Source organism: Orbicella faveolata, unplaced genomic scaffold, assembly GCF_042242905.1.
Source record: "Orbicella faveolata isolate gen_17 unplaced genomic scaffold, um_ofav_v1 contig_2, whole genome shotgun sequence".
Lineage (NCBI taxonomy): Eukaryota > Metazoa > Cnidaria > Anthozoa > Scleractinia > Merulinidae > Orbicella > Orbicella faveolata.
Genome location: NW_028301547.1, coordinates 20,852,087 through 20,867,500, shown reverse-complemented (window position 1 = coordinate 20,867,500; position 15,414 = coordinate 20,852,087). Strand labels below are relative to the sequence as shown.

General features: G+C 39.5%; 1 protein-coding gene across 3 annotated transcripts in view; it reads left to right on the top strand.

Annotated features, from left to right (window-relative positions):
* Nucleotides 1–15,414, top strand: part of LOC110043369 (3'-5' exoribonuclease HELZ2-like) — a 46,632-nt gene that overhangs the window by 7,007 nt on the left and 24,211 nt on the right. For 2 of the 3 annotated variants that reach the window (XM_089290214.1, XM_089290215.1), the window contains 19 exons: nt 2,152–2,203; nt 2,855–3,052; nt 3,151–3,187; nt 3,809–3,933; nt 4,419–4,481; nt 5,114–5,281; nt 5,621–5,657; nt 7,011–7,135; nt 7,682–7,777; nt 8,266–8,358; nt 9,001–9,048; nt 9,738–9,803; nt 10,831–10,888; nt 11,388–11,450; nt 11,618–11,692; nt 13,041–13,385; nt 13,989–14,151; nt 14,399–14,573; nt 14,853–15,075. In XM_089290214.1, coding sequence (XP_089146340.1) covers nt 2,152–2,203; nt 2,855–3,052; nt 3,151–3,187; nt 3,809–3,933; nt 4,419–4,481; nt 5,114–5,281; nt 5,621–5,657; nt 7,011–7,135; nt 7,682–7,777; nt 8,266–8,358; nt 9,001–9,048; nt 9,738–9,803; nt 10,831–10,888; nt 11,388–11,450; nt 11,618–11,692; nt 13,041–13,385; nt 13,989–14,151; nt 14,399–14,573; nt 14,853–15,075 — 2,210 coding nt within the window. The remainder of the gene's footprint in view (nt 1–2,151; nt 2,204–2,854; nt 3,053–3,150; nt 3,188–3,808; nt 3,934–4,418; nt 4,482–5,113; nt 5,282–5,620; nt 5,658–7,010; nt 7,136–7,681; nt 7,778–8,265; nt 8,359–9,000; nt 9,049–9,737; nt 9,804–10,830; nt 10,889–11,387; nt 11,451–11,617; nt 11,693–13,040; nt 13,386–13,988; nt 14,152–14,398; nt 14,574–14,852; nt 15,076–15,414) is intronic. The other variant, XM_089290216.1, reaches the window with a different exon arrangement.

Below are 15,414 nucleotides of genomic sequence, written 5' to 3'. Positions count from 1 at the left end.
TATTGGGATATTCAGACCGAGATGTAATTTAGATATGCAATTTCAGAGCTTTATTCATAAACCTCATAGATTCTGTTCGTTTCATATACTTTTATTAGCCACGAACACATAGAGTGGTCTGCCTGTGTCTGTGTTCTCAATAGCATATCCTTCCAACCGTTCTCGGTTGAAACGGGGTAACTCCTGGGAATAGTCTTTTACGATAGCTACAATCACGCGACATGATCACGCGAATACGTTTTCAACCGTTTCAAGACCTTTCAACCTGTTATGAGGCCGGATGAAAAAGATGATCAACCAAAACAACCGAGAACGGTTTTTCCCCCAAAAGAACACGAAGAAAACCCAACCAACCAGAAGCGGTTGATCTCAATAGAACACGACTTTACGTACATTGTCATTATCACCGATCGATTGTGGCACAGGACACATGACCAGAACGCACCCGGTGCATGCGTTTCTTTGTTACGATGTAGCTAGGCTATTGTTATTAGCTCGTGGCTCCTCAAGTGGAGTCAAGAGGTACTACGTACGCCTATGATCGATTTTGATCATAGACAAATTATTGATTGGCTCTAACTAAACCACAATCTTCTTGGTATATTTAACGAATATTATAAAACGTGTTAATGTATCCAGATTTCGTCTTTGATATTTTACAGTGTAACTGTTTGCTAAATATTGAATTAATCTGTTTTTAGACAACGGCTATTTTAAATAAGATTTCTGATAGGACAAACACTGTGCACGCATTAGTACATAGAACTACTGTAACATTGCATTGATCGTTTATTTTTATGCAATCGCCTGTTGTTTCATCTCGAGGCGCGAAAAATCGGGATGTTGCCTCAACGAAGAGGTCACAAAAAACATGATAATGAGGACCAAGTCAGTTACGATGATAATCAAACAGCGGGAATCGTTCCTTAGATCATCCTCCAGAAATTGGTTATCCAAGTGAACATGTGAAATATTATGCATTATTTCATACTTACTGAGATTTTCGGATAGAATCGACCGCATGAAAAACTCAGTCATACGAAAATTTTTTCCGATCCAATCACAATCGTGAAACGTCTTTCTCACACGGGGGAAAAGCGTTTCATCCAATCAGAAATCAGCTGTCAAAGTGAATCAGTCAGTTCGCAACGCGTTAACGTTGCTGTTGGCTCCTCTTCAATCCTCATTCACAGAAGCTTGTAGAGTTTCCACAAGTTTCCACTAGTTTTCTCGCAAATTAGCTATAAACCACAGATACTGGCGGAAAGCTCGAACAGGTTTATCGCTTTAGATAAAACCATTTAAAATTGCATCCAGGAACACCAGCACAAAAACACTCGGGCAAAAACCCGACGAGACGTTAAGGTCAGCTTGTTTAGCGAGTTCCTCAGAAGGAAGAGGCCAGAAAAGTTTTAAAGAAGGCAAATATCCCCTAAGCATTATTGACGACAAAGAGCAAGAAAAATTCTGGACGCTCGAAGCAAACGACTTAAAAAAAGGCAAGGCAAACGAAGCAAATCAAACGCAGCTAAAGCGTTGACCGATGACGGAGTAAACACTCTGTACGAAAAATATTTACACTATAGGCTTTTGAAGAAGCGACCAAGTCGGAATAAAAACATTACTTGACATTTGTTCTGCCGAATGAAAAAGCAATTAAATTTTATTAGAATGCTGAGCGTGAAAATCTCAGTAAGTATAAAATAAACAAATTAAAGCTTGGAAACTGCTTTAATGCACGGTATTTCCGAACTCGTTGGTTTTGCATCAGAAAACTCGCTCGTTCGTTTTCTGATACGTCAACAACTCGTGCGTAAATGCCGTACGCGCGCACTTTCCATGAAGTAATCTATACTTTCCAATATATGATATTGCCTAACCTTACGGGTACCTGTATATAACGAACTCTCAAAGTGATTACCTCCCAGTTGGATTGGTAGCCCAGTTGAAAGAGAAGTGCACCGGTATCGCAGATTTCTTTCTATTTTTTTTCCAATTTTCAATTAGTCAATTCTGGATCGGAAACGTCTTTTAGTTGAATTCCTTTACTACATTGAAGCCTCTCTTTTAAATGTTAATGTGTTTCAAAAAGAAAATGCATTGAATATATGTATCAAAACATTTTGTCCTAATTAGAAGCTTTTTTTACAGTTCCGCCTCCTTTGATGCAGGGCTTGCAGACCTACCTTTCACGATATCGCCGGTTTGTAAAAGAATTGTCGTATCTATCGCAACTGTTTTTGTTCAATTTGAAATATACCTTGCTTGTTTGTCTGTTATTGGTGTTTTCTTGTTGCTGTACCATTCTGTATGAATTAATATTTACCGTGGAAGACCCTACAATACCATGCATCACCTCGTTATATCCACTTCTCGTGTTCACTTTTATACGAGCACCACCTGTTAGTCTACTCAGGCCATAGCCCGGCTTGATTTCCTCGTTGAATTTATCACAATACCATAATCATGGCAACGATTCGATTTAGCAACCTTCACCAAGCACTCACCCCATCAACATACGGTAAGGACACGCTATCCATAACATTTGACATGTCTCTTTTTGTGCATTTATTTTGGTGAATGAAACCTCTTCATATCATGTACAAGATGAACGTTTTTACAGTGTTGAGACACAAAATACTATCTTTTGTTATTATGAAGATCGCTCATTATAGTCACCCCTCCCCCCCCCCCCCCCAAAAAAAAAATGTATGAAATAATGCCAGGTCATGGACATGATTCGAGTGTCAGTACATCATGGTAACACAACCCACTTCTGTTTTTGTTATAGGCTACGAAAGAAAACTTCAGCCAGAATCTGTCCATAACTTGTTTTCAACTTGTTTATTCACAGGCTCTGCTTAGCTCGGTTCTTGTGTCAGCTGACCCTGTGGAAACCCCGCTGAAAAATGCTGAACAGTTCATGTTGATCAAGGACTATCGTACAGCTGCCATGCTATATACTGTGGCACTACGGTACCTCGAAGCTGATTCTTCCCCTGGATTGGTCGCCGCTATTCTATGCAAGCGAGCTGAATGTTTACTTCGCTTGGTTAGTATCTTTCTTCCTGGTTAAAGAACTTAAAACATGTTTGAGTTGACACTAAGTTAGTTTACTTTTGTGACCACGGCAATACACTTCACTTTCAGAGTTACGTACAGCACGTTTTACGAGATTGCAGAGATGGTGAGTATAGAACTGAAGATGAATAAAGCTTTTACTTTAATGTAAAACGTAAACAACGATTTTTACGTATACCACACAGCAGTCACAGATCAGGGGCGGAAAGAGGAGGATAGGAGAGTAGGTTTCCTGACGATCTGAACATGTTCACTGAGGAAACAGCAGTAGTGAGATGACATTTTTAGTCTTGTCTTTAAGAAGTGTAATACGGATTCCGGTTTCGGCAGACTTTTGTTGTTGTTGTAAGTTGATATTGCAACAGTTGTAATTTACTGCGGCGCAGACGCAAGTATTCATGACACTTGGTTGCATTTCTTTGGCATAATCCGATCAGTATTAGTGATCCAAGATAACTTGGATCATTAAAAAAGTGAGAAATCCAAACTGGTAGCAGGCTGGCCCGTTAGCTAGTTACAAAACGTGGAGGAGTTGAATTCGGGACAATGAATGCACCGGGCCTTCCAGACCATAATTTTATCCCTCTAACCACCAGTTGTTGTTTTCGTACGATGTTTACGAACAATTCGTTCTCTTGCTTGAAGCTAAGAGCAAAATCCCCCTTACCATTAGTTCTGGTTGCTGTATAGTAATATATTTGCTTACAATTCTTTCTGATGTTTTTAGCTAAGAGCAAACTGGGGAGTGACAACGAACACATAGCATTTCTATCTTCACAAGCTCTAGAGCTACAGGGAGAAGTACAGAAGGCTTTTATGCACGCCGTCATATACAAGTCTCTTGATCCTCGGGTATTTATCGAAAACGCAACATTTTATGTAAAATAACTACGTTGCGTCACAAACGTAAAACAAGACTTCGCATTGAGTAGGCTGAGGAAGTTCTTATGTGATAAAAGGAAACGGAGATGGTTACAATGTGGTGGGTTTGTTCATGACCATGTGTGCTCGTAGGTATTTGTTCGAATCGTATCCCACTTTTGGCAGGTCCTTCTTAACATTAGGAAAAATCCTGGTGTTTTATTATCAGTTAAGTTTCTCCAAATCAAAGGTGACCGCAATATACGCTATAAAGACTATAAATGAAATGGCAAACTCCTTAACTGTACACCTCCAAGTGATAGCGCACGTTTTAGGAGGAGAGGGGTAAGGCCATTCAATTTTTACGGCTGTCTTACTTAGCAACCTTTTGCATTCACTGCAGCTTGCCAGTGCGCGCTACTCTATCACAATTTCTTCAATCCATCCTTCTTAATAGTACAAGTTTTATTTTATAGATATCAAGAGACAAGGATATTATGAGAAGGTTAAGAATGAAAGTGAAGTGGTTGTGTGGCCAGGTATCTATCTTAATTGTACTGTCAGCCCATGATTTCATTGAAGCCCGCGTAAGATTATTTCATTACTTTGTAAAGCGTTCAAATAACTCTGAATTTGGGTAGTGTCCTGATTAACAAGTTATTTAGACAATTCCGTAACTGTAATCGTTCGAATGCTAATGGTCTTTCTCAGTGGCCTCGCCCAATTTTGGCAGTCCTCGGAATGTTCCTTTCATCCGATTCATTTCCAAGCACTCTTTTGTACAAAGGATGCATTTTTATAGTATAACAGAGATGTGCATTTTAGTAATTCATTCAACTTTAAGTCTATTTTCAAAAATCAAAGGTACGCAAGATTTGAATTTCTTAAAAACATTTCATTGTCAGACTCGATCAGCTCTGAGATGTTAGATTGCTTTCTGAGGTGCTTTTCCCAAAATGCTGATTCACATTCTTCATTAATTTTCTCTTATTCTTTGTTACCAAAATTATTTCTAAGTATATTGTTATATCATACATGTATTTGTTGTTTCTCGTGTTTTCTCTACGTCTTGGGATGCCTTTGAAATTCCTTACTGTTTTTTTTTTTTTTTTTCTTTCAGGCCTAATTAAAATGTTAATCCAAACAGTGTTTCTTTTGACCTTATTTTTAGGGATATCATCAAGTTCACAGCACTCTTGACGTCCTGATGACACAAGGCGAGCTGTCGCTCTCAGACTCTAAGACAAAGGTGGCCTTAGCCTTTTTCACAGAAGTTGTGAATCTTTTTCCAGAATTTCCGGATGCTCACGAATATCGAGCGAAATGCTTCTCCATTTTGGTAAGAATATAGCTATGTTGGCCAGCTGTTATGAAGAGAAGTTTGTGAGCGAATACTTAATCCTTGATTTCGGTAATATGGATCTCTGGTCGATGGTAGCGCTTCTGTTATCGTTTTCGAACTCTTGATAATTTCTTTTTCTGCCGAGAGCTTAAAGAGTTATTTTGCCTTTTTACCTCTCTTGTTGGTCACACCCCTATAGTCTGTTGATGTGACCGCGTTCTTTACAAGTGCGGAACATATTCGCGAATTAGCTCCTTATTAGAACACCTTGGGAAGACTGTTGATGAGTGAATGGAAATATATGTTTTGCACTCATGGCTCATTTATATTCCACAGGGTGAGTTTCTTCAAGCTGAGCAGGACTGCAATAGAGGTATATTATTATTATTATTATTATTTTTTTTTTTTTTTTTTTTTTTTTTTTTTTTTTGTGACAATACCATTGACTACATTCATTTCCTTCCAGATCGTGTAACCTGTCGTATTTGTTATAAACTTTGCTTTCGAATTAATAATCACAGGTCAGTTTTGCAAATTCTACTGAAAAAGCCTTGGCCTCCTACACTTCAATATACATATATCATTTTATGAAAAATGCAACTTGCGGCTTTTTTCATGCTCACTCAGATGACAGTATGGACATGAGCGAAACAGTTCCTGTTGGCTCGGGTGTCGCTTTAAAGTTAACGTAGCCCGCGAGCAGGCTCACGTTGGAGCACAAGCGCGCCTCCTTACTGCCGGATCGTTTTGCTCTTCACTACTCGCGCGCGTGACTCAAAGATGAGCCTGCTCGCAGGCTAAAGGTAACGTTACACCTCGTTTTACAACGTTTCACAGCGATAAAAGGCAAAAATTCAGCACCATTTTCAGTTTCTTTCAGTTTCCGTCGCCTCGAAATTTATTGAGAGTTTGAAGCAAAAATGAGCAAGAGTTATTTCGAAAACAGTTGAGACGTGTATATAAGCGACAGTACAAGTGTTGGCGGAAATGCGCCTGCGCAGTGCGTTTGACCGCTGTAGAACGTCAGTAACTGAGAATTGGCGGCTCAGCCTGCGAGCAGGCTCTTTGCGATTAAAGAAATAAGGAAAGGAAAAAGCGAAGAAGAGCCTTAACCTTTATTTAAACACACAACACCTACGTGTGTACTGGTAGGAAATATAAAATAATAAATATTATCAATTCGTAAACGCCAAGCAAATACTAACTAGTAGTTAGTATTTAGAGAGGCTAAAAAAATTATCATTGATATTTACAATAGTATATACAGGCGCTATTTTAAAAATCTTGAAGTAACACTATATACAAAATTTAAAACTTTAAAAAGCACGCTTTAAGGCATATGAACTTTAAGAGTTCGCTTAAAAGATAAAATGTCTTTCGATTCTCTAACCATTAGAGGCAACGCATTCCAAAGTTTACTGACTAAAGATGTAAAAGATCGATGCATGCACTCCAAATTGAATGGAGGAAGTTCAAGCCTTGTGCTGAACCCACGTAAATCGTATGTAACACCATAAAATTAAAAAAAAATTAATAATATAGGGTGCTCCACTGTCGTACAAGCACTTGTGCAACATAACTTGTGATTGAAATTGCCTACGTTGTTCCAAAGACATCATCTCAGCTATTTTTAGTAGGTTGTCGTATGACACAGACTTCGGATTCACCCATTTCTTTCCAGACCTTATTGCCAGCGTTGTCATTATCTTTTTTTTTCCTTTTGCAGCTCTCAATTTGACGCAACGCACAAGTGCGGCAGCATTTGATACAAAAATAAAAATCAAGATCCGGCAGGGAGAGTTTGCGGAGGCTCTGGAATTAGTGAATGAATGGCAATTTATTGATCCCGAAGTGAGAGAAAACTTTGATGAACTTTTCAGTCTCTGTTGTCACTTATTGATAAATACATTTACTAGTCTAATATTTGTTTATGGGAAAATGGAATATTATGGAAAAAAACATTATTTGAAAACTTAATGTAAGAGAGGATATTTCGCTTAGGTAGCACTTATCTAATTGCTGTACTGGACTTGTAGTTCAAAAGGTAAACATTCCTAACGTTTCGTCGCTTAATTTGCTTCGATGAAGGGATGATGCTCAAAACGTCAGCTCTACGACTATTAATTCACGTCTTTTAAGTTAATCATCTTTAAGTTGGTAATTAGTTAGTTTCTTGCTTTACTTTCCCGCCGACGAAGCACAATAGTTTGTTTAGAAACCAATAGCTCTTGTTATCAGGAACTGAAGTCACAGACAGCTAAATCGTACAATTCATAAAATTTTTGTCTCTTCTAGGTTTTTTTAGTGTATCTTTATTTCTTTGCTATAGTTATGCAGACTCTCTCAGGGCAATGTATGCAGCCGTTTTTTAGTTTTTTTTTTTTTTTTTCTTAAAAGAATGCAGAACTCGACATGATTAAAATGCAAATTACTCAAAAATTGGTGGCGGCGCAACCTAGGAGTGGAACAGCGGAGATGAGCCGATGTCAGTCGGTAAGTTACAAAAATAGGCTACTGCACAGCTGTGAATCTCATATCCACAGCGTGAACTTGTCTCTGTTGTAAGAGACGGTCTGGAAGGGCACGATGGGAGCGACTCAAAGCTGTTCGTTATCAGGTTGCTTTCGATGTTGCATGCAGCATACAGTAGGACTTGGCATCCAAAGACAACACACGACTTGTCATTAGTCGTGCGACAACGTGACATCACGAGGTTTTATGAAACTGGGCTGAGAAGTTATAATGGCGTTATAAAGGACCTGAAATTCTGGAGTGGGGAATAAGCTTTCATCGATATCTAACTGAGAACTGATAAACTGCTTACTGTCACACTGAAAACTGACTAATCTTTCAGTTTTTATCTAGAACTAACCATGCATCCAAAATCCCTTTTGATTTATTCTTGCTAATGTATGCTGAACGTTGTCAGAAAGTTGTTGTTTAAGTCTGTCGTCACGTGAAAGAGCGTTTTACCTTTTCAACTTTCCGATTTGTCATGTGGCCACGAGTCAGGTCACGAAATGACAACGAAAAAAAGAACCAACCAAGCCTGGAGTCAAAGCGGCAACGCGAAGGTCAGCAAACTCGCAAATGTTTTATTTCAATGACCTGGGCCAAAGGCAGCAAAAGAATCCGATATCTGTAAACTCGCCTTAACTCATTGGCTCCCGTGCCGTCCGTAACCGCCCTTGTAAAACGTGATGCTAGTGGAAAAAAGGCTTCCCTTCATGTTGCAAATGCTTTTTTGAGTAGATTGGAGCTAATTTGGCCCATATCCTGTCTGAAAATCTCCAAAATGTCCAAAAAATTCGTTTGTGGCAAAAAGCTCCGGGGGTCAATGGGTTAAAGTTAAATGATAACTTATAAGCACGTAACTACCGACTTCTATTATCGTGGACAAAAGTCCTTAATTGGGAGACTAATGTAATGCAGTGAATTATCTGAGTTTTCTCCTGTTAAAAGCCTGTTGCTGTTCCCCCTCCCCAGCCAATACAATGTTGAAAATCAGGAGAAATTGCATGTTCTAGATTTAGGCAGGTGTAGAGGTATCCGCGTCTGGCGTGTATGCAGGAGCGCCAAAAGTGCAAATTTGTCCGAAGACTTTTGCCCATGATTGTAGATTCACCGGCCTGACAAAATATGAAATTACGAATGAATAAAGCTTTCCGTGTGACAATATTCATTTGTTACGTTTACTTTGTTTGTTTATTTTAAAGCCAAAGAATAAAAAAGAACTACAACGAGAAGAGCGGCAGAGGGAAAAGGTAAATATTTATCCGGTTATATCACTATACGGCCTTTAGTAAGAGGATGACGTGCAATCAAGTCAAAGCAAAGAAGGAAACAGAATTTGGCATTCCGCTTATGTAGTCAGTCAAAAAAAAAAAAAAAGAACACTGACAAACGGAGATCTAAGTCTTTACAAAAAGCATCCAACATTTGAAAACGGATAATCATGATAATAATCGTACTTCGAGTGTGGTCGCATGCGAATCTTTGGTAGCTTGAATTGCGTCACGTTTTAGTCCAAATTTCAGACAGTTTTGGGTAATTTGTCTCAGTGTTTTGACTGCTTTGTTCCCGAGTTTTAAAGTGCTTTGTTTCCGCTCGGTTGCTTTGTGCCTTACGACTTCGTTTTGGATTGCTTCGGCTTTGCAAAATACATTTGCAGTGAGTCGCCGGCCCAAAGAACTGGAAAAAACATGGACCTAAGCGACGAAACTGCAAAACCCGATGTCTCGGTGCCATCCAAATACCAGCGTTCTACCGGACAAAAGAAATAATAACGACAATATAGAGGCTGCTAGTGCTCTTTTCCATCTCTTTTTTCTGTGGTATTGAAAGCCGGAGTGGATTAGCAGTAAAATTTTTTGAAGAGAATTTAAGGTACCTGTCCTCTCCAACTATCACAACGTTGTCATATATAATAAAAGGTGTTATGTATTGCTTTCAGGAACGCCAAGAGATAGCTCGTGAATTGGGAGAAAGGCGAAAGCAGGAAGAAAGTAAAAGTAAGAAGGTATGAGTTTGATAACTTGCTGTGGATGAATTAAAATAACGTTCTAAGAAATTGGTATAAATTGCTCGACCATTACAAAATTTAATAATTGTGTTACTTCTTGAGCACACAACTAGCCCTACCTATTATAGTTATTTTGGGTGCCTTGCTACCGACTTCCCATTGAAAAAATTTTTATTGTAAATAAATCACACTATTCGAGGAACAATAACATTCTTGTATGGTTGTCAACAAACGTTTAAACCCCCGGATGCGGGAGGTTCTTTTTATGTGGGCTATATATAGGTATGTGTAGCTCTGAAAAGGATATAGTTTTTATGCTGTTTTGGTCTGGGAAAGGGTATAGATTTTGAATATTTTGGTCTGACAGAGGGTATGTTTTTAACTCTGGCTTGGCATTGGGTATTTTGTTCACAAGGAACTAATTTTTTTAACCATCGACATTGGCAAATTTAAAGTCCTCCTAAAATGTTCATGCCAGTAAGTGAAAGCCATTTTTGGTTAGCTGTGGTCATATATTAGAGCTGTGTACTAGTCTGAAAAAAAGTCTGAAATGGGGTACGTATTTATTTTTGCCTCCGGTCCTAGATAGGGTATGGAAAATTACAGATTTTGGTCTGAAATAGGGTGACCGTTTTGTGTACAAGTATTGGGCAGCACACCCCAGCCAAGACTTTGGGGATTAACCCCCCCCCCACCCCCGGAGGGGGGCTTTTAACCCAGTGATGATAATTTAAGCACGTCGCCTTATGCGTCGCCTTATTGTGGATAATCTTTCATAAAGACAAAAACAAGCATCTTCACAATCCTGACCACACAACTCGAATCTTTTCACTTTCACGTAAATACAGCAAACGGCAGACGACAAACTGAAGATTCCTTATGTTCCCGGGTAATTAGAGGAACAAACGATGACATTTATTCTTCCATGCAGCTACATGTATTGCATAGCATATACGACCTGAAAAATGTAATTACATACACTTCTGATTGTCTTCTAGCAACTTACCACTTATTTTAAATACAGGTTAAAGCTCAAGCCCCGACGAGAGAAGAGCAACATGGAGCATGTGAAAAGACCAAGGGTAATAGTCTGTTTAAATGCTTACTAAACAGCTAAAAGAATACTGGTTAGCTAGCCGAGGCCTGTTACCAAACGGTTATATACTTTCTGTCCATCTGGTCGGTCGTACTATATATCGAACATTCCCTGAAAATGCGATTCCAGACCTCGATCGATGACTGCACGCTTCAACATTTTCAAAATTGTAGTTACACAAATGAGATCAACGTAAAAACTTAACAAGTCAACCAGTTCACCGATAATCGTCTCCATCTCAAACTTATCCTACCTTTTCATTCAGATTGAAAGTTTATATAATCCTGGTACCCAATTACACTTTTTTTTTTTCACAACTGAGACGCATGTAGCCAGAGCACAGACAACGATCACAAACTTTACCTCAGATAGATACTGCTCCAGGATAGGCGAGTAAGAAGGCTCCATTTGCCAAAGGAATTGAATCGTTTATGGCTTCCGGCAATTTATGATTAACAATAACGAAAAATATTTACTGGTTTTAGGAGCAGTTGCAACAGAAGACACAACGCCATCCATGGCTACACCTGCAGCTTTACCTGGCGAGCGTATGTTGGAATTCTTTTTGTGTGAACGCCTAAGCTCGAGTATTAGTGTTTGAATGACAGAAATTACAGAACCTTTGTACCACACTTAGCAGAGAGGTGGTATAGAATCCAAATGGACTTTTTGAATATTAAAGGGAAATTTTAACATGGTTTTAATTTATTTGTAGGTCCTTCTTTCCCAGAGCGATCAAGAAAACGAAAGATGAGACGGAAAACCAGAACTTTAAGGGCTGCAAGGCAAGGTACACAGTTATTAAAGCCTACTGTAGTAGTTCGAAATATCTGGTTATTGTGAAAAGGAAAGCCTGCGAACGCTTTCAGGTGCTCTAGTCAGCTCAACCCTACCGGCGTGACCCGAGTGGTTCGTTTTCATGTAAAACGGCCGAGATCTGTAATTTAAACTATAAAATTCTAACATAATAGGGCGGTTTCTCACTCATTGATAGCTCAACCGCGGCGATTTTCAACCGTGACTGCGTATTGTTTAACGCTTTCATCCTATCAGTACTTATAATTAGTATCACCCAACTAGTGGACTAATGCAAATCCTGCATTATGATTGGCTACGCTACTCGATGACTATTAGTAATAGTCATCGAGTAGCGAAATTGGCGCCATCGAGCGTGACGCGTTCTTTCGTTTTATTCCCAAATAAATATTTCTTCAACTAGCATTTGCTAACTTTATTATTACCTTTTCTGTCCGACTAGTTCGGTGATACTAAAACAATTAGACCCTTCGCCCTCAAGGGCCACGGGTCAATAGCCCATGAGGCGAAGCCGAATGGGCTATTGACCCGTAGCCCTTGCGGGCTACGGGTCTAATTGTTAATTAGTGACTGAGTTGGAGAGCCGGACAGGAAAATATTTGGCTCGAGGTCAGCGCCGCGAAAGTACGCTAACAGGAATTGAACAAGCGAGTTTTAAGCTATTCAGCTTATCTGGATAAACTGCACGGTAATGAACTTGTGTTTGGACATCATTTTTGTCTCTTCAAAGAACGCTGATGTAGAAACCGCAAAACAATTTATCGTAATGTACACAAGGTATGTTGCGATTTCTCTGGTTTCTCCGACTTTTCCCAGAGACTTGAAGAAAACGCTTATATCGTAAGTCTTACTTTGTTTTCTTCACGGGTCTGACTCGGTATTTTCTTGCTGTTGACCCACGATGAATTCTTTCACCGCTTTTACTGAAGACGTTTTGGCCTCAAGACTGAATGTTTGCTTGTACCAAAAGTTCATTATCGCAAAGTTTATCCGGATAAGTTGGATTAGTTGTTTTCTTGACGGTGTTTACTTGTTGTTGGCTTCTGATTAAGTTGTGAACTTCTACATATGTGAGGAGCGTTGAAGAAGTATTCATGGCGCACGTAATGCCTGATGTACACCTTGAGCATTCAAGGCGATTTGGAAAAACAGGCCGGATCTAAAGAGATATCCGAGATGCATTTCAAGTCAGCCGTCCTTGATTACAGCAGAATGTTACAGTCTACGCGGTGCACGCAACATTTTCAAAGGAAGCAAATTTACGGTCAGCATTCTCATCTAGTGTAACGTCCTCAGTTTTAAATTTGTGTTATTTTATTAAGGGTTAAATGACGACTCTGACGCGAGCAGTGTTTGCAGCATTAGTACTTGCCCAGGCGATTTGGATTACAGAACGAACTACCGCCCCAGGATGCCGACGTTTGAAGACAGCGATCAGGGTATTGTCAGTGATCAACCTAAATCGTCATCTCGTCAAACGAAGAAAGCAGCCGAGAAGTCGTCCAATAAACAAAGCTTGGGAATCCGTCGTAGACCTACTGATGTTCAAGGCCCCTACCGTCTCTGTAGGTACCACGATCGTCCGGAGCTTTGTTGGCAAGGGAAACTATGCGTCTATGCGCACAATGAAGCAGAGAGAGTAGCTTGGGAAGAAGACAGGAAAAAAGGTATATTACTTAAGGCTGCCACAGGCCGGTCATGGAATTATTAAGGCGTTGCTCTCAAGGAAACGGATAATAACTTAGTGAATTTACTATCTGAATGTTCAAAATTAATGTAGATGGATTTTATTGAGAAGTCACAGCGTTCGTTAACGTTGAGTACTGTTAGTAATGATCGCTGGTAAAGTAAAATCGTTTTCAGTAAATATATCGAGGAATATTTGTCAATGTTAAAAACATAAATTGGATTCTTTTCATTTGAGCAGTCATATTCTGTCCAGTCAGGAAGCCAGGGAAAATTCAGAGAGTATTATACCATTTCTGCCTTTAAAATCATCGAGATAAATTCTAACATGCACTTAAAACGCCATTACTTAAAATCAAGAATGCACGTCGTACGAGATAAAGAAATGATGACGGCGGTGGAGGGGGAGGGGGGGTTTGGGGGAGGACAATAAGAAATCGATAACAACGGGAAAGATAATTTCTCTTGTTCTAGGCCTTTAAAATGCAGCTCTCGCATGTTCATTACTTCGCTTATTACCTGGAGGCCAAAATCTGGACGTTGCCAGTCGTTTTCAATATTACACACTATTTATTGTATTTCAGAAAACAGTAGGAAACTGATTGCTAAGAAAGAGAAGGCAGAACAGGATAAAGCAAGAGAAGGCTATTCCATTTCACTGAAAGAATGGCGTGAAGCATTTAGGGGGCAATGCCGAGCACCCTGGCACATTCCTAAGAAAGGAGGAAAGTACAAAATGTGTCCTAAGTAAGTATTTTTTATTATTAAATTTTAATATTGCAACTATCTTGAGGTGATATCATCTCCCCATAATCAAACCGAAGAAATGGGGAAGACATAGTCGGAAATTGCGCCATTTTCTGGAACATCCCCGACATGGTTATGTCAGGATAACTGTTGAATCGCCAACACTCTTCCACAATTCTTTAACCGCACTTTATCGCCACTGTTAGAATTGAGACATTAAAATTTTCTTGATTTTTCCTCACTGTAGGTGGGCAAATGGAACTTGCAAGCTTCGTAGAACATGTACCTTTGCGCACGGGGAGAAAGAACTCGAAGCGTGGAATGTACACTTGGAGAAGATGGAAAAAGAAAGGAAAATGAAAACAGAAGAGGGGAAAGAGGTGAAGACAACGGACGGGCACCCTAAGAGTTCCTCAAACAAGGTTAACTATTATGACATGCAACCACGTTGTAATTACAACAGTATGGTTTTTTATTGGGGCAAAGAAAACCTGTCCTCAGTCAATTACTTCTTTAACGTGACCATTCCGTTATTATGACCTTTTCTTGGTTGCCCGATGGTTGGTCCCCCTGTACTTATAAAAGCGGTAACCATCTGAACACCGATATATTGTAGAATTTAAGTTTATTTAATTAATCGATTCGTAGTGTAAAAGAACCATTAAGTAAACTTTCAACGTTTATCTTTTGTTTTATCTTAGCTTGACAACGTTTCCGAAGTGACTGTGGATCCTAGTGTCTCAAAGGCAGCTGCAAAGTCGGATAAACAAGGTAATGGAATTCGACCTCGGCCAAAGAATGTGTATGGTGCCTTTCGCCTCTGTCCTCATTACAGCGTTCGAAAAAGTTGTCCTACAGGTGACCGATGCAGTTTTCCCCACAGCGAGGTGGAGAGGATCGCGTGGGAAGAAGACCGGAAAAAAGGTACCTATACCCTGCAACTAAGATGCACTGTAGTTCCCAAAGCAACGGCGTTGTGAACTATGTATTTTAATGGTTGTACATGAATCTTAAAATGGCAATGCTGGCCTCAAGTTAAATAAATTCACTTCTTACTACTCCGAAAGCATTTGACACTTTTTGACAACGTAACAAAAGTCATACCTGATGATCTGTTAGAAAGTCCATTACCGTACCAAGATTTGAACTTAGCCCGGTCTACTAGCCTGATTTCCTGTGATATAAAGTCACTGACCCAACATCGTCAGATTCTTGGCCGGATTTGGATACGGTGAACACCTAATCGTTACTTCTTCTTACGCT